This window comes from Lemur catta, chromosome 1 (assembly GCF_020740605.2).
Source record: "Lemur catta isolate mLemCat1 chromosome 1, mLemCat1.pri, whole genome shotgun sequence".
In the NCBI taxonomy this organism is placed as follows: Eukaryota; Metazoa; Chordata; class Mammalia; order Primates; family Lemuridae; genus Lemur; species Lemur catta.
In genome coordinates, this window is record NC_059128.1 from 177,490,278 (window position 1) to 177,515,288 (window position 25,011).

The 25,011-nt window shown below is 39.4% G+C and overlaps 1 protein-coding gene across 3 annotated transcripts in view; it reads right to left on the bottom strand.

The window, feature by feature from the left end:
• Positions 1–19,554, bottom strand: part of LOC123630145 (phospholipid scramblase 1-like) — a 32,164-nt gene extending 12,610 nt beyond the window's left edge. For all 3 annotated transcript variants that reach the window (XR_006732601.1, XR_006732600.1, XM_045539413.1), the window contains exons 1-6: positions 19,268–19,554; positions 14,517–14,542; positions 12,379–12,623; positions 10,931–10,973; positions 4,336–4,556; positions 2,857–3,018 (exon numbers count right to left, since the gene is read on the bottom strand). Coding sequence is in view for 1 of the 3 variants with exons in the window: in XM_045539413.1 (XP_045395369.1) it covers positions 2,857–3,018; positions 4,336–4,556; positions 10,931–10,973; positions 12,379–12,623; positions 14,517–14,532 (687 nt within the window). In the remaining 2 variants the exon portion in view is untranslated. The remainder of the gene's footprint in view (positions 1–2,856; positions 3,019–4,335; positions 4,557–10,930; positions 10,974–12,378; positions 12,624–14,516; positions 14,543–19,267) is intronic.
• Positions 19,555–25,011: the final 5,457 nt, after the last annotated feature.

Here is a 25,011-nt window from a genome sequence, read left to right on the forward strand (position 1 = left end):
ATGGCCATAGCTGACATGATTTAGATTCTTCAGTCACTCAAAGTAAGATGGTCACTCCTCTGGCATTCAAGTAGAGATCAAAAATAACCATAATGTTCCTCTCCAGACAGATCATATCATCTTCTGAAGCTGTCGGCCTATTGGCACCTTCAGTGATGATCTTGGCTTTGACTCTGGGTGCACTGGATTTGGTCAAGTGCTTCTCGCTGGCAGCAAAAATCAGTATGTCACAGTTAGCCTCCAAGATGCTTCTATAACCAGCTCCATGTACAAATTTCAATGACCCCTATATGTTTTTTTTATAATCCTCTCCCTTAACTAACTACTTGATCTTTTGAGTTATTTCCCAGAAATGGTGAGTTTTCTGCAAGACAAAGGAGTTGAGATTCTGAAGGCCTCAGTGCAGACTTCCTGACACCAAGAGTCGCCATCCCCTTAGACCTGCCCCAAGTCACATGGCCCCACCCTAAAAAGCCCATGATCTCCATTAGTCAGAGAGATGGATTTGAGGCAGCTTCTCAGTTCTCACAACAAGATGTCTTTCATGTTAAAAATTCCCTTCTTCCTTGGATATGGTCCTTGTCTCAATAACTGGATTTTTGTGAAGCAAGCAATTGGACCTAGGCCAAAATACTCTTACAGTTTTGAAAACATTTCATTCATAGGTCTTTTTGCTTTGGAGAAGCCCAGAATTTATTCGTCAATTTCAGTCTTCCAATTCCTTCAGGTCAGTCATCTGAATTCCATACACTCCTGTGAGATTCACCAACACCAACCAAATCCCTGAACAAAAATTGCTTTAGCTTCAGACCCTGATGTCATTCCTAAAAATCTCATGTAAGAAGTTTCATTGATGAATTTTTCAGTCCTATGGAAAACATCACAGCCAGCAGCAGAGATGGCCCATAGATGCCTCCTTGACTGATGGGTTTACCAGTAACACAGTTACGTGCACTAATATCAAGTGCCCTATGGTGCTGGCATAGGTGTCAGCAATGCAGGACATCTCCTGCCCACCCATGCACATGTCCAGGGCAGGCACATTAATACCAGGACCAATAAAATTCTTGTTTCTAGCTTCATGGTGAAGCGCCTTGTGATCTTTTCCAATTCATTATCAGGTACAGTTTTGGGGCTTGATCTTCTTAATACTAGCTTTAGTGCCCCCAAATGACACATTAACCACTGCATACTTACATGTCATCAGAGAACCCAAAGCCTTTCCTTCATCTACACTCACATCAGTGCAGGGCATGCAATGCTGATTTTGCTGGGCCCCACAGCCCTGGATAACCTCCCAGGAGCCGTCACTGTGCTGGATGGGACGGGGAGGCTCAGCACATGGTCGCAGGGTTTGGTGATCCGCAGAATGCCACACACAAGGTTCGTTTCTCCTGTCCACTCTTTTGGGTCCTCAGGTCTTCCATCAGCTTATTCTCCAAGATGATGACACCACGGTCAAATAAGTCCTTCACTATCTTGAAGAAGTTAGGGCCGTCTCCTGCCTTGCTATAGTGGTGACTGGTGGCTGGTGTGAACCCTGGCTACAGTAAGTGATGGGCAGCTGGTGGGCCCAGCCCAGCAGCCTGGCCAAGTTGGCAGCCTCTGAGGCCAGGGCAGCAGGTCCCTAACAGCAGCAGCACTTTGTCCAGGTAGCAGGATGTGACAGCGGGTGAGGTGCCTGCAGGCTGCGGAAAAGGCCTGCTTAGGAGCCCTGCAAAGGAGGGAGCTTGTGTGGATTTTTGACAAGCATGCAAGGAGAACTATTTTTACACATATCCCAGTATAAACTCTTTATACAAACACAGTACATACACACACGCACACTTCACATATACCCACACACACATACGCATGACATAATATATATATCCCTTTAGAAGAGCCTTTTTAAAGTCCCTACATCACATGTGTTTTCTTAGAATTGCCCTTTTCTGTCATTAGATTACAAAGTCAATAAGGGGAAGGATTCATCTCTGTATAACCAGATTCTAACAGAGAAATTGAAAACCATATGATTAGAAAAGGCAGACAGATAATATAACAGAATGAAGCTGCATGGTGCAAAATTTGGGGAAGATGTGGGGGGATACTGCCAGAGTTCCCACATCTTATCATAAGGGTATAGCCCTGCTCAGCTTTAGGGTAATTTTTTCCCCATTCTGTGAAATTGTGGGCTCAGTTTGCCAGATTTACTAGATTTCCAAGAGCATCAAAAAATCAAGATTAAATATAAAATCTCCAGAGTTTGGATTATAAGGCTAGGCCATCTGTTGGAGAACTGCTATAATGAAATTCCTCCATGAATTAAATATACAGACATATTATGGTTTCCAATGACCTAATTTAATAAAGAGACAAAGGAGAGAACATTGAGCAGCATAATTGGGTATACAAATTATACAAACTTTCTCAAAACTATCTTTGCATAATTGGGCTTTTTATAGGAAGTCAAAGATGTCAGACCTTCTGAACATGGCCTACAACACTGGCAGCCTGTATTTCATATTAAGAAAGCATCCAGGCTTTGGCAATCACTTAGATGACAAGTTTAATGGTCAATTTAAAATGGATAATATACAGTGTCACCATACAGAAACCACCATGTTTAAGTGTTAGATATTTTACTTATTTTTATTTGACATAACTCAGCTTCTTTTGTTCTCATTTACCATAATCAAAACTGACCTTTAATCAGTGTAATTACTACCTCTCTGACCAAATATATGAGCATATTGTCTCCCTCTTAAGCTAACAGTATACAAATACTTATTTAATGCATCTGCAACATCTTGATAAATTATATTCTACTAACATTAGGAAAGCAAATCCTATAAACATTATGACATTTTTTACCTTAAAATCGATATCTCCAGCACAGGTGCACACAAAACACGGACCAGTAATTTTTAGTACATCCTCCCTTTTCTCATTTTGAACTGCAAACTTTGGCAGATATGGATGCCAGATCTGAGTAACATAACCTACTGGTACACCAGGAGGAGCTTGGATTTCTATCTACAAGAACAAAAGAATATATGTAAATGGAATAATCATCATAATAAAAATGTCCAGTAACAGCTCTCATTTATTGAGCACCTTCTAAATGCCCGACATTGTTCTAAATGCCACTTAATTCACAACACATCCTTACACATCTAAATTATTAAGAAACTGTTTTCTTAAACTCCTTTAAAAACAGTGGTTTATATACATGAAGAGAGCGCTGACCGCTGGTACAGTTCTTACATACGAGTGCCAATGGTGCTATAATAAAAAGAATACGGGCCTGAAATCTGGGCTCTGCTATTTATTAGCTGTGAAACCTTGAGAGTGTCTAGGTATGTTCATCTGTAAATGAGGACTTCCTAGGACCTCTATTAAAGACTAAATAGTGTAATGTATGTTAATGTGGCACTCAAGTTGCAGAGAATTTCCCATCAAAATCTCAGTTTTTCCTCAGGTATTTTTATGACTACATAATAATACCTAACCTAAATGGAAAACAAAGTATTTCATTATAAATAATTTCATTTATCCTCTCAAAATAAGTACAGTATTAGACTATAAATAACTATGTGCCTGTATCTCTATCTGTGTCATGCTGTCACAGGAACCTGCATGGGATGACTGAGCTACCCAGGCACAGCTAGACTCCAGCCAATGGGATCCAGGCAAAGCCAACTTTCCTATAAAGTCTCTGTGCTTTGGTGTCTCCTCTGAAATCCATATTCTCTAGGCTGCCAAATAGTATGAAACAGCGGCAGCTGGTCTTTACAGAGATAAAGATACTCTCACCTCAAGTATCCCTATTTGGATGACACAGATAATATAAGTTTTTATTTGAAAAATAGAAATAAAAAACACAGGAGATGCAATTTTTTGGAGAGGGATTTTCCTAGGTTTACCCCTTAGTAGGCTGGCCAAAATTGTGAGGTGAACACATCTGTTCTTTCCCTCATTCTTCTGTCCACATGCTCCTAGAAGAGCATTTTAGGATATTCTCAACTGTGTAACTCCGCTGGCTTTGGCCATGTTTCTCACAGTCATTTGCAGTAAGTGATTAGGCTGAGATGCTCTATCTGACCTTTCCTGAACGGCAACAATTCTCAGACCTTGTTGCTCAACCCCAGGAGGAAGACTACTCAGGGACTCGGGGCTAACCATTAGCTACTGTTCACTTGCCTTCCTTCCTATACAATTGACTCAGAAAACTAAATGTATAGTTAGTTGATTCATTTTCCTTTAAATCTAAATTGATTATATATATTCAATGAAAGGGAGAAAATTCTTGCTGAACTACTTTACATAGTGCCCTGGTAATTGCTCACAGACCTCCTGAAGGCAGCAGGGACAATAACAGCTGGAACATCTTAGTGGTCTCTCCAGAGTTATGACTTCTCGACACATATTATCCAGAATGTTCAAGGTAAAAGGTCTATTTGGCCCACAGCAATTTCGGTTACAAAAATTAGTATCTTCTGCTGCAATGTAAATCCTCTGTCCAAACTTGTTCTTGATTTCATACGTGTTATTGCTTTCAAAACCGAATAGGACTAAAAACAAAAAGAGGAAATCAGTCACCTCTATGCTAAAAAAAACATTAACTCTATTCCAAGATATTATAATATCTAGCTATATCAGATTTAGATGATATTTCAAAAAGCATAGGAAGAAGGAAAAAGAAAGGTGTTTAGAGATGATCCAGACCAGAAACAAAAGGCAAAAGCAAAGGAGGAGAATCTATTAAGGTATCAACAAATTAGGAGTTCTTACTTGAGACACGGAAAAGAAAACGAGTCATATCTTCCTTATTCCATAGAATTCTGTCAGAAAGGGAGACATTGCTGCTAAAGTTGGGGAGATGCTATAGGTAGAAACATTGGTACTAGGTGTATGGACAAAATGTCCACTTATCTGGTAGAATTTTTATAACTGGTTCCATGAACAAATTTCAATGACCCCTATATGTTTTTCATAATCCTCTCCTTTAACTAACTACTTGACCTTTTGAGTCGTTTCCCAGAAATGGTGGATTTTCTGCAAGCCAAAGGAGTCGAGATTCTGAAGGCTCCAGGGCAGACCTTTTGACACCAAGATTCAACATCACCCTGGACCTGCCCCAAGGCATGTGGCCCCTCCTTAAAAAGCCCATGATCTCTGTTAGTAGAGGAGATGTATTTGAAGCAGTTTCTATGTTCTCCCATCAAGACATCTTTCATATTAAAAATTCCCTTGTCTCAATAATTGGATCTTTGGGCAATGAGTAACTGGACCTAGGATGAAACCTCCTTGCAGTTTTGATAACATTTTCATGCATTATGGAGGGGAATATAAGAAGATTGCTATGCTTTTGATCTATGAAATATATTAAATAAAGTGGTTTGAGATTTTTGTTTCACAAGCCATACTTGTCTTATTTTTTACAATGTGTTTGAATGAAGGCAACAAGAGGGCTTACTCTGAATATGGTACTTTAAGGGAAACAGTGAAAATGGAAGGTGAATTAGAATATCACATTGGGCCCAGGGCACCCTTGCTTAGCTCAGAAGTAGTGCAGAAGTGGGAGATGGGTATCAGACAAGAATAGGGGGTGTTTGGTAACCAGACCTTCAACTCATAGAGTATCTAGACCACAGACATCTTAAGTGAACTCTGCACCTTAGATGCGTTAATCTCTTCATGAGGGAAACAGAAGGATGCTTAATTTTGACACCCACATGGTATCTTACCAAAGGGATTGGCATATTGATCTATACATTGGAACCCTTTCCTTGTTTAGAGCCAGGAAGGAACAATGAATGCTCCCATTTGTTTATAGAAGGGCATGATACATATATGTCCTTCACAATGGAAAGGAAAAATAAAAATCTCAGGATGCCCCAAAATTCATTCTGGCAAAAGAGAGAGCTGAGCCTAGGAACTGAGTTGCACAAGCACTACCATCCTCTCCCAAGTGAAGTACAGGAGTCTTCTTTTAAGAAATGAAAGTGTTAGAGGTAGATAGCAAGTGATTCCGGGTGTCCTAGGGACAAAAGTGGGTGCTATTGCCCGCATCTTGGTCCTGCTCCACCCTAATCCTCCCCTGAACTACGGTCATACCTCGGGGAGCACGGAATACCCTATGAATTTGCCAATCAGAATGTAATGCACCACCTGCAAAAGAATGCAGAGGACTCTCTAGCCCATGGCCAAGCAGCATAGGTACCACAGAGTCTAGAATTTGACCTAGAACAAATCGCATGCATAGTAATGCAACTTCCAACTGTCCAGTCAAAGTGGTTCCATGGTGACATCTGAGCCACTAGGGAGGTCCCAATCTAGGCACTATAAAACAAGATACAGACCATAACCAAACCCCTTTTTTGGGACCTTCATTTTGCTCTCCCTTTGCTGTGACAATGGGTCTGCTCGTATGTGTATATGTATCCTGCTCTGTAAACCTATATCTTGCTTTTGCCCTATAATCCTATCTTTCTCTCCTCAATAAACCTCATTTTTGTGTTTGTCTTACTTTGGTGTGTCTGGTCATTCTTCAGCCATGAGCACACTAAGAATCAACATTTCAGACTGAAACCTGACAAAAGGGCTTATAAAATGACTAAACAAGGTTTCTTTTTGGTGGACAAGGTATGTAAGGGAGAAAGAATGCCTGGCTGGCAAGGTGGTCTTATTATGCAGATAAACCTCATGATAATAGCCCTCAGGAAAACGTTTTTGTTCAGAACTTTTAGGGTGTCAGACTCTCAGCAAACCTGTCCCAGATCAAGTCGTCAGGGCCTGGCTGCATTTAACAGAGATTCTCTACAGAAGCAAATTTCTCCCCCAGCTCCTCACTTAGACAGCCTTATAGTATTATTCCTGTTTGCCCACAACCATCTCAAAATATCTCAAAGAAATGTATTTTGGGGTAAAATATTTCTTTATTTCCTTCAGCCCTAAAATACCCTTCAAGATACATAGCCCCTATAAAATGAGTGCATGCCAATTATAACCTTAGGACTGTAGCCTAAATAAACTCTTAAATGTTGATTACAAGTTTATCTCCACAGATGCAAACCAAGGAGGAGACATCATCACTCTTCTACCCACCCTGAGAATATCACAGCATTGACTCTTTCCTCCACCCCCTATTTTGAATGTTCACCTTATTGTATGTAGATTTTCTGAGTACCAACTAGAACTTCACAGCAATATCATCAACTGGCTCACTGCTCACCTCCTTCACCCCTCACCTTTTTTCTGTGTACCCTTTTTTTCCTTTAAATGTGAAGTTCTCAAAACCTTCTCAGGAGAGCCCAGTCCACAACAGAGACTTTGCAGGCTGTGCTTTTCCTAGGCACCTGCTTAAAATCTTGGCTTAATAAACCTCAGTTGAGTGTGACTCTTGTTTTCTTGTTACTGAAAGCTCGGCACCTGTCCTCGAAGCCACATCAGAACAAGAACAAGCAGTTTGAGGAGAAAGAAAGAGAAGTTTATTAATTTGCTGGCAAATGAGGAAGATGGAGACTACTGTCTATGATGCCATTATCCTAATAATAAGCAGAAATACAGAGCTTTTAGAAGGAAGCCATTCAGCTTCAGGCAATTGTTGTTCAACTATAGCTGATGGCCCTGATCCTTTTATCTCCAGAATCTGCTGGGAACTCTACCACCTGGACCTCTGCCAGGATGGCTCTGCTGGGCCATCCCCTGCAGTGCAAAGAACAAAAGATACTCCTTTGCCTCACTTGACCACTGGCCTGAGGATGCAGTCTCCAGTTACCAAAATGAGTGGGGGAAGCTTCAAAGAGACAGAAAACATTTTTGTGTTTTTTTTTTTTTCAAGCTATTCCCTGTGTTACATGTTGTTACTTACTGTTTAAGTTAACGACAAGTTATATCACCACAAACTCTCTTAAATGTCGCCAGTGGGACTCAAACAGGGCCTGGACTCTGCTTTTATAGGAACTATACTTGACTTCAATATCTGCCACAGCCAAATGTTTGTGAAAATATTTTAAAACTAATTAAAAAAATGAAATTGATTCCAGAGAGGGCATCTATTATCTGTCTAATTAATTATATAGCTTAATCTTGAAAATCTTAAACTTATTTATCTGCCAAATTAGATCATTGGGCTTATACAATTTCAAAGTTCCTTTACCATTACTTGAAAAATAAAAACAAACAAAAGAATTCTATGGTTATATCTTTAGCATCTATTAATTTTTCAACCGGGGGAAGGTATAAGTGCTTGTCCTAGTCCCACATGCTAAAAATAGACCGAATAATCTTTATCTTTTCATATTACTCAAATGTTAAAAAATAATATAAACTTTCAACTCAAGAATTAAAAAGTACTAACTGTGAAATTTTCCATTTCACAATGACACATTTATATTGCACAAATACCTAAAACTTAGAAGTCTAAAAAATATAAATGGAGTGCTATATAATATTTAGTATCTGGTTTTTTGGATTTTAAAATCTCAATAATGTATAACATATAATAAAGTATTTTAAATAATTTAGTATAAAAATTAACCAAAAAAATGCTCCTTTCCAGAGAAAATTTAGTTTAGAGAAACTACACAAAATCAAGACATTATAAATATCCAATAACGTACATATAAGCAATTTAAATGTAATAGTGACAATCACATTGTGAACTAAAATAAAATAATAAGCCCTTCCCAGCTAACTGAATGGACCACCTCTTGGCCAAGGGGACACAAGAAATATTCTAAAGCTGAGTTGCTGGCCATGAGAAGGGAGGTCAGACATGCCTCATCATGCTCCCTTCCCTTCCTGAAGATACCCTTTGTAATTCATTAACAGGCCTAAGGCTATGCAAGACAAAGCTTAACCCACACCTGCAGGTCCTCAATTTATGTAACAAATCACTTGAGTCTTGGTATATGGCCATGGCTTGTCCTTGGTTAACAGACTTCCTTATCTTAACTTAAAACATTCCAAGCCTTTAAACAAAGCTTCATTTCTTTAGCCAATTACAAATCAAAGAGTCTTTAAACCCACCTATAACCTGTAAGTCCCCACTTTGAGATGTCCCCCCTTTTTAGGACAAACCAATGTATGTCTTCCATGTATTGATTTATGACTTTACATGTAATTCCTGTCTCCCTGAAACATATAAAACCAAACTGTAACCCAACCACAGCGAGTCTACTTGCTCAAGGCTTCTTGAGCATGGCTCCAAGACATGGTCCTCAAACTTGGCTCAGAATAAACCTCTTTAAATTATTCTACAGAATTTGGCTTCTTATCCATTGACAATATATTTTAACATAATCTATTTCTCTGCTTGTACAATCATGTTCTAATTTCTACCAGTGAAAGAAACTACATATAGGTGAAAATGGATTTAACAGATATAGTCTAAAAATCAGCAGTTTTCATTATACCTAGCAGGAATATCTTAATTATATCTAGAAAGAAGAGACAGTGGTTCATAAATCTACCCAGGGTATCATTCCCTTGGCAGCTATTCTGAATCATTTAGTGCTTTCCTATGTTTATTTTTGCACCTAGGGAACACTGGACCCAGGAAAGCATCTGGTAGTATCCAGGCTTTCAGCAGGAGTAGCAGTGTTCTTCTAGGAAGCCAAGCCTGCATCCTTCATCCTTCAACACTCCCTGCATCCAAACTGGTAATCTACAGCCCACGGAACAAAGTTTTTATATAGCTCATCTGGACTTCCAAAAGAAACTCTAGGCATGAACAATAATTTTCCAAAACATTCCCATCCAAATTCAAAAAGTTCACTTGCTTTGTAAATGTACTAAGGTAACTAAACTATTACATGTGATTCTGTGCCATTTTCAAGATGATCACAAATTGGAGAGAAAAGAACTGAAGTGGTAGAAGTCAGGTAAAGTGATTAAATCACTCACAGTGACTTATAGAGAGAGGAGCAAAAGTAAGAAGTCTTGATCGTATTCCTTCTAAGTTAGCATCATAACATAAGGAAAGATGTCCATCATAATAATGCAGCCATTCCTCAGTGTCTGTGGGAGATTGGTTACAGAACCCCCTGTAGATTCCAAAATCCCAGGATGCTCAAGTCCCTAATATAAAATGGCATAGTATTTGCATATACTTTGTGTACATCCTCCTGTACACTTTAAATCATCTCTAGATTACTTATAATACTGTAACAGAAGTAAGGGCCTGAAAAGGGGCAAGACGTTTTATGAGTTGTTTCTTTAAAATCCTTTACCCTCTTTGGGAATTAAAACCTGCTTCTTGTCTGAGGCCAGTAATCAGAGGAACAAAGGAATGTTCTTTGTTGTCTAGCACCTTAAACTACTGGAGATGGTTCAACAGAATTGCCAGAGGTCACGAGATCATCTTCACAGGAGATGCTATAGTTAAATAGCAACAGCTCAAAGCTGAAAACACCTTTAAAAGCTCTGTGTTTCTGCTGAAAGAGAGGGTGATGGCTCTTTAAGATGAGAATCTGCTGTCCTCCTCATTTGCCAGCAAATGAATAAAATTTTCTTTCCTTTTCCTCAAACCACATGTCCTCATTCTTCATTCGGCCACAGGGACAGGTACCGAATTTTTAGTAACAATACCAAATATAATGTATATAGCTGCTATATTTGGATTATTTGAGGGAATAAAGACAAGAAAAAAGTCTGCACATGTTCAGTACAGATGCAATTTTGTTTTAACATAGGTGATCCATGGTTGACTGAATCCTTCCCTATAGAACACCAGGAGAAGGAGGGCCAACTCTGCTTTACCATTTGATTTCTGATTTTCAGAAATGAACTGCTGATGTCATTATTGTGAAGAAAGACATTTGTAAGTAATCAGGTTTACCACAGCACATCACTCAGTGTGTTATATTTGTGGTATTTGATGTGTCTTTACCTGTTTAAATCTTTTATTTCTAGAAATAAGATCAATACAATGAACACATACCTTCTGTAAGCTCAATTTGCTGATGAATCAGTATCAGATCAAGCTATCATAGTAAAAAGAAAATTAAATTGTATGTTAAATGTTTTTTAGCCAACTAAATTAATATTCATGTTTTTGTTTAATACTACATATATTCAATTATCAGCAATTATAATTATCAAATTTTAATAATAGTTTATATTACTTTTTAGTGTAAAACTACAGTTAACATATTTTTAATTAAAAATACTGTATGTCTATTGAGAATATTCACTATTAAAGTGGGAAAATTTAGGTCAATCCACTTATACTGGAATCTCTTTAAAAATCAGAAGATAACATTCCTTCTAAATGAGGCTTAGGAAGTATAGAGATATTTTTTACTCCATTTTACCACTTCTGCAAGTCTGAAAATTATTCTTTTCAAGTGTACTTAATATCATCATTTGTGTGGTAAGTAATAACTTCTTTGACATATTTTTTGAGACCCTGATTTTTTAAAATACCTATTTAGGGCATTTCTTAGAAAAATATGGACTACTAAATATTCTTATAGTGTACACTGCCCAGGTGCACTGTGGGAAATTAAGTTACAGAGAGTGTAGGAGAGAGAATTCATTGACTGAAAACTAGTTGAACATCATAAAAATATTTGTTTATAGATTGGACCCACAAAAACTTTATATTCCTATTTTATTTACCTGATCTCTAACACAAACCAAATATTAAACCTCACATTGCTGAGGAAGTCTATCATGTAGTATAGCAAAATCCAGGACTTCTTTTCCCCTTATTGGTGACATTTGTAAAATTGAATCTTCCAAAGAACAGAAGTGATGTCATAAAAATGTAGTTTTAATAATTATACAAAAATATTAGTCACCTGACACACAAAATATTAACTCTTTTTTGGGTACCACATACTAAAGCTGAACTCTATGCTTTACTAACAGTTTCCTTCACATGTCAAGGAAATTATTCAGTATTGAAATTTAAAAGCACAAAATCCAGAATAAAGGTACCAGGATTAAAAAGCCAGCTCTACTTCCTTAAGTTTTTATCATTGAGCAAGATATATAGCTTCTCTGGACCTCAGCTTCTTCTTGTGTAAAATGGTGATAATTATAGCACTCATGTATCATAGAGATTCTATAACCATTAAGGGAATTAATACATGTATCACGCTTTCTAGGACAAAGTATAGAAAATTGTGCTTAATAGACATTTGCTTTTGACTATTAACACATTATATTCAAGATCATAGAAAACAATTACCTATGACATTTATATTTTGAACTTAACCCAGAAGAATTAAGGATCTGTTAACAGAACATGATGTTTACCATTTCTGACTTTAATTACTTAATAATAGTAAGTAAATAGGTAATTACTTAACTATAATTCATCTGGTAAGTAAACTGGAAGCACAGTTCTGTTTTTTTATGAATATTTTATGTATTTAAGATTACCTGACTTAAATATTCCAATCCAAGTGGACAGTTTAATGGACGTGGTGGTGCTGGCATCCATGGTACTCCTGCAGGTCCACCTGCCCGATTATATACAGGCTGATTCTGAACAGCGAAGCCAGCTGGGCCAGCATGCGAATAGCCAGGCGGTGGGACTGGGTAGCCAGCCAGTGGGACTGGGCAGTCAGTTGGTGGGACTGGGTAGCCAGCCTGGGGCTTAGGGTATCCAGTATGTCCTGGGAGTCCTGAAATAGCAACAGGTAAAATAATTTGTTACTGCACAGAAAAAATTATCAACCCTTTTAGGATTACCCTAGCTATCTACAAACTGACTTCTCAGGTCAGAAATGCTGCATTTGTGAAGCTTAACGTCTGCTTTTATCTTCAGAGACTTTTCAATGAAATATCTACGGTTTCCTATCTACTTCCATTTTGAGGGTAGTGGGCTGTGAATAGAGTTCACCCACAGACTTAAACCTCACCATTCAAAATGCTTTAATACCTGAGAAAATGATAGTAAACCAACCATAATCTAGAGTCACCTAACATAAAGATTCTGGCATGCCTTCATGGAAAAGAGAGATGGCATGAGGTAGAAGGCCCAAAATAAAGGTTTTGAGCCAGCATTTTTAGGGCCAAGGCACCTGGGAAAAGTGATAACTCTGGAATTCTAATAAATGGAGCCTCCTGTATGTACAGAAGTAGGGGAGGTTTTGCCAGCCCCCATCCCAAAGGACTAATTGACAAGGTCTAGAGATTCATTTCTTGGTCACAACTGGAGGGAAGGATAATAATGGCATCTGTTAGGTAGAAGCCAGGGATGCTGCCTAACATCCTAAAATGCCCAGAACATTCCCCTGAAAACAAGGAACTGTCCAGCCCAAAATATTATAGTTCCACAGTTGAGAAACCCTAGTACAGTGGTAAAAGCATGTCATTTCTTCTTATAGGTTCCAGATATTTGTCTGGGTTAACAGTTTGCCTGGAGCTTTAATCCACGGTGTCTTAAGTTCCTCTCAATATTTTTCTTAAAACTGATTATGATATTTAGGTTACAAAATTAAATTTTACAATTTAGCATTCTCAGCTCTCTGGAATATATAATTTGAGAAACAAGGAAAGCAAAAGTTATAACGGTAAAAATTATTTATTAAGCACAATAGAGGAAGAAATTTAATAAATGTAATTTTTATGTTCCTTGTAAATGTGCATTGCAGTTAAACTTTGTGAACTTATTCGTATAGTCCAGAGTAATGGTTCCATAAAATGGAATATAATTTCAAGAGACTGTGTTCCACAATATTTTAACACTAAAAGCCATGAAAAATTTAATACTTATAATAGGCATTACCTTTAATTGGAACACTGATGACAGGCTCATACACCATTAAAAACTAAGATTTAGCAAACAGATTAAACCACATACAAATGACTTTAAATACAGTTTTTATCATTTATTCCTTTCACAATGAATGAATATACATAAATGATCTATAATGTGACTGGATCCATTGTAGAATCAGAGGATACAGCTATGCAAAAGGCAATCTGCTCTCAGAGAACTTACAGTCAACTTCTGAGAGACAGAAAATAAATTTTAAAAAAAGATTTTGTATTGTTGTAATGGAGAAAATATATGAGGGAGAGGGAAGAGTACAAGGCAGTTACTTTAGGTTGATATAATTTATGCTGAAATCTAAAAGATGAGAAGAGGAAAGCTTTATGTGAAGATCTGTTGAGAGATGCTCCAAGAGGAAGGAAAAGCAAATGTAAGAACCCTGATTTTGGAATGAATTTGGCATGCTTGTGAAAGAAGAATATCATAAGAGACACAAAGACTAGGAATGACTGTCAGTAAAGCAACAGGAAGCAGTTCATCTAGGGAGGCCCTTAGTAAGAAGTTCGTATTTTGTTCCAAGTGTGATTGGCAAGCACCGGTGGATTTTAAGCAGAAGAGTGAGTTCCATGGTCTCATTTATATCTTACAAAGTTTTTAGAAGTGCTGAAATTGGGATTTACAATGGGGAAACACAGATACAAATAATATTCTTTCATAAACTAAAAAAAATGACAAAGAACAAGTGAATAACAGATTTAATATTATAGGGAAGAAATTAAACACAAAGCAAATTACTTACTTTTTTGGTTCATCATTTAAATAGTTCTGAAAAAGAAGACCTGATATTAATAGGTTGTCCATACATTTATAGGTCCAATACAACTGGTGAAACAAGACATTCCATAATCATACATTTTCATTCATGGATATTCATTTTATTCATCTAGTGCAAACTTATCCAGTCATTTAAGCCCTTTGTGATTTACTCCATTTCCCTTTCTTTCTCGGTAGGAATTTAGACCTTGTTGGTCAGCCCATGATGATGAGCATTTTCTAAAAGCCTTTGGGAAGAGGGTCCAATGAGGCAGAAAGCCAAGAAGGAACACTGTAAGCCTAAAGATCCCAAAACTTAACCGAGCTAAAAACAGCCTTCACAACCTATGCAGCCTAAAGTTAGCAAGTAGTCCAGTGCCCGCCTCTCAGCCAGGCTCCAGGAACGGTCCAGCAGGAGAGTAAGAAAGGTTAATTTAAGGGCACACTGTTACAATTATCTCTGCAAATTCCAGGTCCTGTGGACCTGTTTTGCCCAACTTGAATAGCAAATCTGAGAGGGCTTGACACTCTCTGTTCTTTGCATCAAGACATGTTTTCTTTACTACAGAACCCACTCTCCAGAGCTGGCATAACTGTAGCACCTTGACAATCCAAGTGAAATTTTGTACTTGGTTATTTCTACAGAAACATAAATAACAATATTCTACTCAATACTTCTGCCTTCGAATGCCTTGATCCTATCCTAATATTTCCTACTCCTGTGCAGCCACTACTTTCTCTGTCTGTTGTAGATCCCAACCCTCTTCAAGCCTGTTACTTGCAATTAGCACATCAGGCAAAAACTCTGTTACCCAACTCTTTTACCTTGGACCCACACACTAATCCAAATTAGCCTTTCCCTTCCAGGTGCACCCCACTGTTGGCTGTACTTTTATAAACTCCCACTGAGCAATCCTAAATGTTATATAAGTTACCTGATTTCTTTACACCCTCAACTAAAATATAGTGTTCCCAAGAAGAAACTGCCTCCTTCTTCTTTGTTTCAACATTATTTTTTATCATTGCTGACTTCAAGCAGAAAATTTCATAATTAGTAAAACTCTTAAGAACATTGCAATTATATTTACCTCTGAATTTTAAATTGTGAACTAAAATAAAATCTTAAGCCCCCAGCTGACTCAATGGCCCCCCTCTTGGCCAGAGGACCCCAGAAATACCCTAAAGCTGAGTTGCGAGCCTAGCCATGAGAAGGGTGGTCAGACATTCCTCAGGAATGCCCCTCTCCCTTCTTGAAGCTATCCTTTGTAATTCATTAACAGGCGAAGGCTATGTAAGACAAAACTTAAATCATACCTGCAGGTCATCAATTTACTTAACAGATCATTTAAGTCTCTGTGTATGTCCAGTGGCTTGTCTCTGGTTAACAGACTTCCTTGTGGCTTGTCTCTGATTAACAGACTTCCTTATCTTAAAACATTCCAAGCTTTTAGGCAAAATTTCAATTCTTTAACAAATTACAAATAAAAGAATCTTTAAACCCACTTATAACCTGTAATGATCCACTTATAACCTGTAATATCCCACTTCAAGATGTCCTGACTTTTTGGGCCAAACCATTGTACCCCTTCCATGTATTGATTTATGACTTTACATATAATTCCTGTCTCCTTAAAATGTATAAAACTAAACTATAACCCAACCCTGGTGAGAGCATTTACTCAAGTCTTATTGGGTGTGGCTCTCTGGGCCATGTTCAAACATATTTGGCTCAGAATAAACTTCTTTAAATTATTTCACAGAGTTTGGGTTGTTTTTCATTGACAATATATTCAGGAAGTTCAGCAATGTTTGAATAATTCAGCATGGGTTTACCTGACCCTGGGATAAATCCAAAAATGTGTTTGTGTTACTGATTTAACTTACTGGATTTTCTTAGAACAAAAGGAACCCCAGTTTGCATTAATTGGTCAGAAATCAACTGCTGTGGACCTTATCAGACCAGAAGGGCAGAAACAGTAAAATTTATATTCCTCTTGAAGTAATCTATAAGGTGAACAATAAACGAATAAACACATGTAACCAAAGTCAACTAAAAGTTTTCAAGCTACATTAGTGTTTTAGGTTTTATCAGATGAAGAATTATATAAGGAAGACTAAATTTATACATATAAAAGATCATGATTATTTTTGTCAATCTCACACCAAAAGAAGCACATCTTCCAACTAGAAACAGCAATAATAATAATAATAACAATTTTACTGAACTGGAAGTTAAGACTTCTTGAGCCATTTTAGACTCTTCATGCCTTAAATCAGCAAGCAAAGAACCCATTTACTGTACTGGCTGGGGTGGCTGATTCTCACAACTCAGGTGAAATTGGACTAATATTCCACAATGAAGGTAAGGAAGAATATGCTGGGATACAGGAATTCTCATAAGGCATCTCTCAGTATTACCATGTTCTGTGATTAGAGAGAACGGAAAACTACAACAATCCAATCCAGGCAGGACTAAGAATGGCCCAGACCTTTAGGAATGAATGTTTGGGTCACTCCATCAGGTAAAGAACCAACATCACCTGAGGAGCTTGCTGAAGGCATAGGGAATACAGAAAGGGTAGTAGATGAAGGTAGTTATAGGCCCAGAACAGTGGCTCACACCTGTAATCCTAGCACTTTGGGAGGCTGAGGCAGGAGGATCTCTTAAGCTCAGGAGTTTGAGACCAGCCTGAGCAAGAGTAAGAGCCCCGTCTCTACTAAAAATAGTAAAAAAAAATTAACTGGGTGTGGTGCATGCCTGTAGTCCCAGCTACTCAGGAGGGTGAGGCAAGAGGCTCGCTTGAACTCAGGAGTTTGAGGTTGCTGTGAGCTAAGCTGACCCCATGGTACCCTAACCTGGGCAATATAGTAAGACTCTGACTCAAAAAAAAAAAAAAAAGATTGTTACAAATACCAGTACAGCCACATGACCAGTTACAGAAATAAGGACTGTAATTGTCATAATCATTTTCTCCTTATTTTGCTGTGTATAATGTGTGCATTTGTTTTCTTTTCTTAATTTCTTATCATGTAACATAAGACATTATTGATTTTATATCATAGTGTTTAAATATTTTTAATTTTACATCATAGTATTTAAGTTACAGGATAGCAAGGAGAATAAAAATCACTCAAAGACTTTACCTCCTCTTCTGGGGAAGGGATTAGTTTACAGTTGTGCTCAAGATAATCGTATTATGTTAGGTGGAATTAAAACCTTGTTTTCTCTTTATTGTAAGACGAAGTATAGTTTAAGAACATGCATATAGGTGCCAAGTTGATAAGGGGTAGACCTGGGATGGTGGATTTCATATGGCAATTTCACTGGCCACTGCATACTCGATTAAAGTTTGTATGTGGGTTTGTCTAGAGGGTGTTTCTGGATGAGCTTAGCATTTGAATCCATGGAAGCAGTAAAGAGGTTGTCCTCCTCCATGTGGATGTGGGTGGGCTACGTCTACTCTTTTTGAGGGCTTAAATAGAACAAAAGGGGGAAGTAAGAGAAATTCACGTCTTCCTGCTATATTCGTTGGGCTAGAACATTGATCTTCTTTTGCTCTCAGGGTTCCCAGTTCTCACACTTTTCAACCCAGACTGGAACCTACATCATTGGTTCCTCTGGTTCTCAGCCTTTGGGCTCAGATTGAATTATACCTCTGGATTACAGACTGCTGATTGTGAGACTTTTTAGCATACAAATTGCATGAGCCAATGCCTTATAATAAATCTCTTTTGTTCTATTTCTCTAGAAAACTCTGACTAATATGACGGGTCTATTCCAAGACATAACATTACTAAGTTTAGGAAATGATTGGGCTGTTCCTTGCTTGAATTAATAACTTGATAACTTTAAATAATTGCTTCCATTATTACTAAAAAACAAATTTTGTAACTACCTCAGGGAAAGAGAAAATCATATTTATGCTGTAGCAAAAAAAAAAAAGCCTGTAATAAAATCATATATTGTACCACTGGAAATTATAATTACTCTAGGACAAACAGAGAACTGCAAATTATAATCTGCTTACTCTATGATGAGACCCAGCTGTTTTACATCACTTTTCTATCTAACTACAGAAATCCACCCATTTCCCTTTTCATGTATTTTTCATTTCCTTGTACTTGTTCATTGTTCAAAGCTCTCCAATTTTTGTAAACACCGAGGTGGCATTAAGAGAAAGTTATGCTGTTAGGAAAGTTCAAGAAAAAGGAGCCTCTAACCCCTCTGACATTTCTCACTAAGCAAAAGTCACTTGTACTAACCATGTATTTCAAATTGCTAAATTAGAAGAAGCAATGACTGTCTGTTCTTGGAACTGAGAAGTGGCCATGCCAAGACTTTCGGGAGTAACAGTCATGAATAAAACCACGTAGACGGTGAGCTTGGAGAAGCAGGGACTTGTCAAATATTTAAAGTAATAAAAGCTAACTTTCACTGAGTACTTTCTGTAGTGCTAGGCACTGCTCTAACAACTTTACATTAATATCTGTAACATTCTGTAACTCTAATAATTACACAATTTCAGAGATGAGGCAAGGGAAGGAACATACATGAAGAAACCGGCTCAGAATCCACAGATGCGAAGTAGCACAGGCAGGATTCAAACCCAGGCACCCTGACTCGGGAGCTACGGGTCTCAGCCACTATGCTATGTACAGCCTCTACCTTTCTCACTGCTCTGGTATCGTAGAGTGCCTAGCATAGTTTGGGGCTCCATTATTCCAGTTAATACTTACTGTTAAAAGACAGCCAGTAGGCGCTATTAATCCTCCCTTTGAATACTCCCGCTATGCTGGCAGATGCCCTGAGCTCAGCGTCTGGCCCTGATTCAGGCTGCCTCTGCGGTCGAGCGGCGCAGCTAAGGGGAAGCAGGCCCTGCCGGGTGTGTTCAGGCAGGACACACTTCATTAAAACGGGTCTGCGGCAGATCAAGGGTACCGCTGGGCCGGCTGGGAGCCCTTGCTGAGTCCCCACTCCGCTTCCTGCGCCGCTTCCAGAGTCCCCACCCTCTACCGCAGCCACAGTGACCGGGTCCCAGCCCCTCCCCCACAGCCGCCCCCCCCCCCCCCCAGCCCGAGTCCGCGGAGAAACCGCCTGTGGCGCCCGGAGGGAGCCGAGGTCCCGCCCCGCGCGCCTGGCGCTGTCTCCCCTCCCCTCCGCCCCTTGGCTGCCAGGCACCGTTGTTGCACAACCTCCCCTGAAGTCAGCGGGAAAGAGGCCTCGGCGTAACCGTGGCGCCCACCACCCGCGGCGGCTCGGGGTTCGTTTTCTGCACCCTCCGAGTCCCCGCGCTGGAGCTTGGGACCCCGCGTTGCCGCTGGAGGGCACCGGGCTGCAGGCGGCACCCGCGCCAGGAGCAAAGCGAGTCGCCCTCCCCACCCCCGTCCCCGTTCTCGCTGCTGGGAGGCGCTCTGGGAATATTCTACGTTAAGGGCGGAGATCAACAAGGAAGTCCCCAGCAGCTGGAACTGGAAAGCCATCAGCCGGGGAGCGGCGTCCTCCAGGGCGGGGCCGAGTGGGAGGTGCCAGGGCAATTTCCTTGACTCTGGCTTTGACCTTCGCACCTCAGATTCCAGAGTGGGTGGAGGGGAGCCCAGGGGCTGTTAGAGTACAAATGAGGGCGGGGAGTCAAGGTTGTTTTTCTAGACGGCCTCTTTTTTTTCTAGCGCTTGCCCTCTTCCTTTTTCTTAACACCAAAAGCTGTTTTTAACTTTTTTAAGGGTGAAAGTAAGAGGATGTGTAGAATCTTTAACTTTCTGGCCTTGCGACTGGCGCACCTGTTAGAACCGGTTCCCCATTTGGCCCCAGGAACAGAATGACAGAGTCCAAGGCTGCAAAAGGCAAAGGAGTTTATTGGCTGGCTCGAGCCAGGGTCCAAGTCCCAGAGCACCAACGCAGTGGTCTCTTTACGAACTAGGACCCCGCCCTGGGGTAAAAACTAAGCTTTTATGCTTTTCAATAGGTTACATAGGCTGTGCACACCATTCCCCCTCCCCCCTTAGTTCATTTGCTCCTTCAGAGGTGGCTTGATCCAGTTGTCTCCTGATTGGTTGGCTCCAAGGTGCTCCACGTCCCAATACTTTTCCAGCTGTTTTGCAGAGCCATTGGGCGGGAAGAGGAGGACCCATCCCAGGAACTCGTGACTTAGGCCCACCCGTCTTGGGGAAACCGAAACTTAGGCCTGTGTGAGGAGATTCAGCCTGTCATGGAGTCACTCCTGCTCCCCCTTCTGCCCTTCACACCGACCTACAGTAAATAAATACTTGTTGAACTGAAGTTGTCACTTGTACGGTTTTAAGACCGGAGTTCACGGGAGGGGCGGCGCAGCTGAAAGTTAAAGCACCTTCCAAGGTTTCTGCACCAAATGTAAGGTTTTTTGGATTGGCCGGCGCCAGAGAAAGACAGACGAGCAGAGTTGAAAGGGATAAGTAAAGAGGCTTTATTGGGGCGCTCCTGGGTGAGGGTAAGGAGTCCCAAGAGAGGGACCTGGGTGAGATTTTTTGGGGGGGGGGAGGGGAAGAGAGCGAGAGACCCGAAAAGTTGCATCGCCCAGAAGTCTGAGTGGGTTTATGTATGTTTTTAGGGCTGGGGGTAGGGGTTTCTTTGTCAGGAAGATGTATGGTGGGGGACAGCAAGGAATTTTCTATTGCAGTTTTAGGGCGGGTATTGAGAAAGAGGAGGGGCTGGTGGTATGTATGGACTCCAGGAACTGAGACCCTTATCAGGGTAACCATCCAGGTGTGGTCCTCCTTTAACTTAGCTGGGCCTTGCAGGCATTGTTCTCAGCAGGTCTCCTGGGTTTCTTTTTCCATTAGGGAGGGGAGGGGTGCCTGCCACCAGCCTTACATCACTAATATTTTTTTCTTTTAAGAATTTTATTTAAAAAGTAACACATGATTTTCTGAACTGTAAAATCATGTATAAAGAAAAGAAGTGAAACCTTCGTCTCTTCCACTTTTCTCCCCATTACCCTGCTAGCCAAGGTTAACAGACACTTGAAGATTTAGTAAGAGAGGTGAGGGGAAGAGGGAAAAAAAGGGGTGGGGAGGGGATTGGAAGGGGGGAAGGTGGAGAAAGAAATTGAGAAAGGTGGAAAAAGGAGGTATGAAGGATAAGCCACCTGGGTTTTTTGTTAAGTTTAGTCTAAAGCTGCCTCCTCACATATTTTTTGGCCTAAAGGTTCAAAATGAATCTTTTAAAAAAAAGCTATTTATAATCCCTTTGTCTCTTTGAGGCTTCTGAATGCCAACTAAAAGATAGGAATCCCATTCTCTCTTCCTAATTCAAGAGGCTTTGGGAATCAAGTTCACTTCTTAGATGGACAATCTTGTTCAACTGGAACATTTCACAAATGGCTATTATAATTCTAAATTATTTTTAGGAAGTGAAAGGATGACTTTGCCAATGAAGTATCTCACAGAAAAATATAAACCATCTAACTTGCTGTCTCTAGCTTTCTGACTCCAAAATTGATGGCAGGGACATTAACCTTAAACTCAACTCCTGTTCTTGGGATTGATTACCTGTCTTCTTTTAAGATTCACTAATCACCTGATGAGACTGTTTTTTTAGCATCTGAAAAGAGCTGAGCAGATAGAAAAGAATTGTAAATCCTCCTTGCCAGACGGGTTAGGCCAGAATACAGATATGAACATCTCCACAGGGAAGGAAAAAGAAGAGAAAATCCAGACATGGTGGCCCACCACTTCTGTTATCAACTGAGAGCAATAACCATTTTTTTCCCCCTTCTCTTTGTCTCCATAAAAACCACGCTCACCTTCTGCTCAGGCCCGGCATATCTTTTCTTCTTTCCTATGCAGTGGCCTCTTGCCTCTTCCTCCTCCTCTCTCTTTCTCTCTCTCTCTTTATTTCTCTTTCCCTTCTCTTTTCTCTCTCTCTCTTTCCATCTCTTTCTCTCTCCCTTTCTCTCTGTCTCTCTTGCTAAGAAAGCAAAATAAAGTTTTTACATCTTTATATCCTAATATTTGTGTCAGAAATATTTCTCTACCTGTGCCATGAGAACCTAGTGAGTTCCACGCCCTTACAGTAAGATTTTGCTACTTTTGTAAATATGTACAGCTTCTGGAACCATAATTCATATACATGAAAAAGGCAGATATACCAAAAAGTGGACTCTCAGATCTTTAGAAACTAAGGATCCCATTTTCATGTTGGGTCTTGGGTTTCTCAGAGCTGAGATAAAAAACCTAAGAAGGAAATACTATGGCATTGGGTTGTGTGATGCTTTTTTGATGTACCTCACCTCACAGAGATTTCTTATAGCTGGTGGGCACCTAATGCCAACTGGCTGCTTCTATGACCAGCTTATCCTTTTACAGGACTCTCATTTTTGTGGTGGCAAGCACTCAGCTATTAAGTGTCCAACCCATGCCCACCAGTCAAATTGTGGCTTAGGCTATGAGATCCCTTTGACAAACTTAGCCAATAATTTTCCAGTTTCTGTTTGACCCAGTCAGATACCTTTCTTGCTTAAGAGTGCAAGAAAAAGAAATGAAGAAGATAGACTACAAATACCTGTTGAGTTCTGAAAGGCAGAGTTCATGCCTCCTGTAATAACAACCATTTATTGCAACTACTGTCAGTTACCTTTAAAACTATAGCTCTTGCCAGTGACTTGTCAGCTGGTCAAGTGCCCTCTGACTGCACAAACTAACCAGTGGTACCCAAAAAAGCCAAAGGGATTAGGGTGCTCAACGCAAAAAAGAGCAGAGCTTCAGACCTGACAGGAACTTACAACTCCTAGAGCTACATGAGGAAGACAGAGGACCTCAAAAAGGAGGTCAACCAGCACCTTTCCTGTGATCAAGGGGTCTCAGGGTCATCAAAAGTCTCCGTCAGGTCACTTCATGGTCACCAGAACTATCAAAAGACAAAATCATAACAAATTTAGTTATGAATATAATTGGTTTTTACTTAAAATTTATAATTTAGGGCAGTCTCCATTCTACAAAATTGTATGAAAGGTTCCAAACAGGCAATACCAGAACAATGTGTTATAAGGTAGGAACAAGGAAACAGAACAATAGAAAAATAACTGATTGGTTAACATTAGAATACTTCAGGTTACCTTTCACAGGGCTAAAGAAGGGAAGACTTTCTTATTAATACTGACCCAAGTAGACTAGAATCTCCTGTTTTCAAGAAAAACTGGTCTGTTTTGGGATGTATCTGCTTTCTTAAAGTTTCAGTTTGATTATGTGGCATTTAGCATGAATGATTCCATTTTGGTTTGGTCTCTTGTGACCTCGTGCAGAAACTCAGTCTAAAAGGATGGCCTCTCATAATTTTTGTTTAAAACTTTAAGGTGATTAACTATTCTCTACTCCTTTCTAATGCCAATTTTACCATCTTTGTAATCACCATACATATATAAAATCTCTAGCTTGTACCATTTTTTAACCTTTTTTCTAAAGCACTACGTACAATATTACTGTGTTTTCAATATTTATAGTAAAATGTTATAAAGTATGGATATCTTCATTGCTTTTATTTAATGTTAATATTGTATATTTTTTCATATATATTCCTCCACATACACTTTAAAATCAATGTATCAAGTTCATAACACACTAAAACATCTCTCCATTTTTTGACATCTTCTTTAATGGACTTCAGAAAAACATTATCATTTTAAGTTTAGCTATTGAAAACTTATTTAGGTATTTATTCTTGGGCATTTTACAATATTTGTGGTAAATATTATTTTATTTTATTTATTTTTTATTTGTTTTATTTCAGAATACTATGGGGGTACAAATTTTTAGGTTACATATATTGCCTTTGCCCCACCTGAGTCAGAGCTACAAGCATGTGCACCACACCCATTAGGTGTGAATATACCCATCCCCTCTTTCCCACTCCCACCTGCCCAACACCTGATGAATGTTACTACCATATGTGCACATAGTGTTGATCAATTAATACCAATTTGATGGTGAGTACATGTGGAGCTTGTTTATCCATTCTTGTGATACTTCACTTAGTAGAATAGGCTCCAGCTCCATCCAGGTAATACAAGAAGTGTGAATTCATCATTGTTTTTTGTAGCTGAGTAGTACGCCATTGTATACATATACAACATTGTGTTAATCCACTCATGTATTGATGGGCACTTGGGTTGTTTTTACGTCTTTGCAATTATGAATTGTGCTCCTCTAAACATTCAAGTGCAGGTGTCTTTATTATAGAATGTCTTTTTTTCTCTTGTGTAGAGGCCCAGTAGTGGGATTTCTCTATCAAATAGTAGCTCTACTTTTCTTCTTTGAGGTATCTCCATATTACTTTCCATAGAGGTTGCACTAGTTTGCAGTCCCACCAGCAGTGTATGAGTGTTCCTATCTTTCTGCAGCCACACCAACATTTGTTGTTTTGGGACTTTTTGATAAAAGCCATTCTTACTGGAGTTAAGTGATATCTCATTGTGGTTTTGATTTGCATTTCCCTGATGATTAGAGATGTT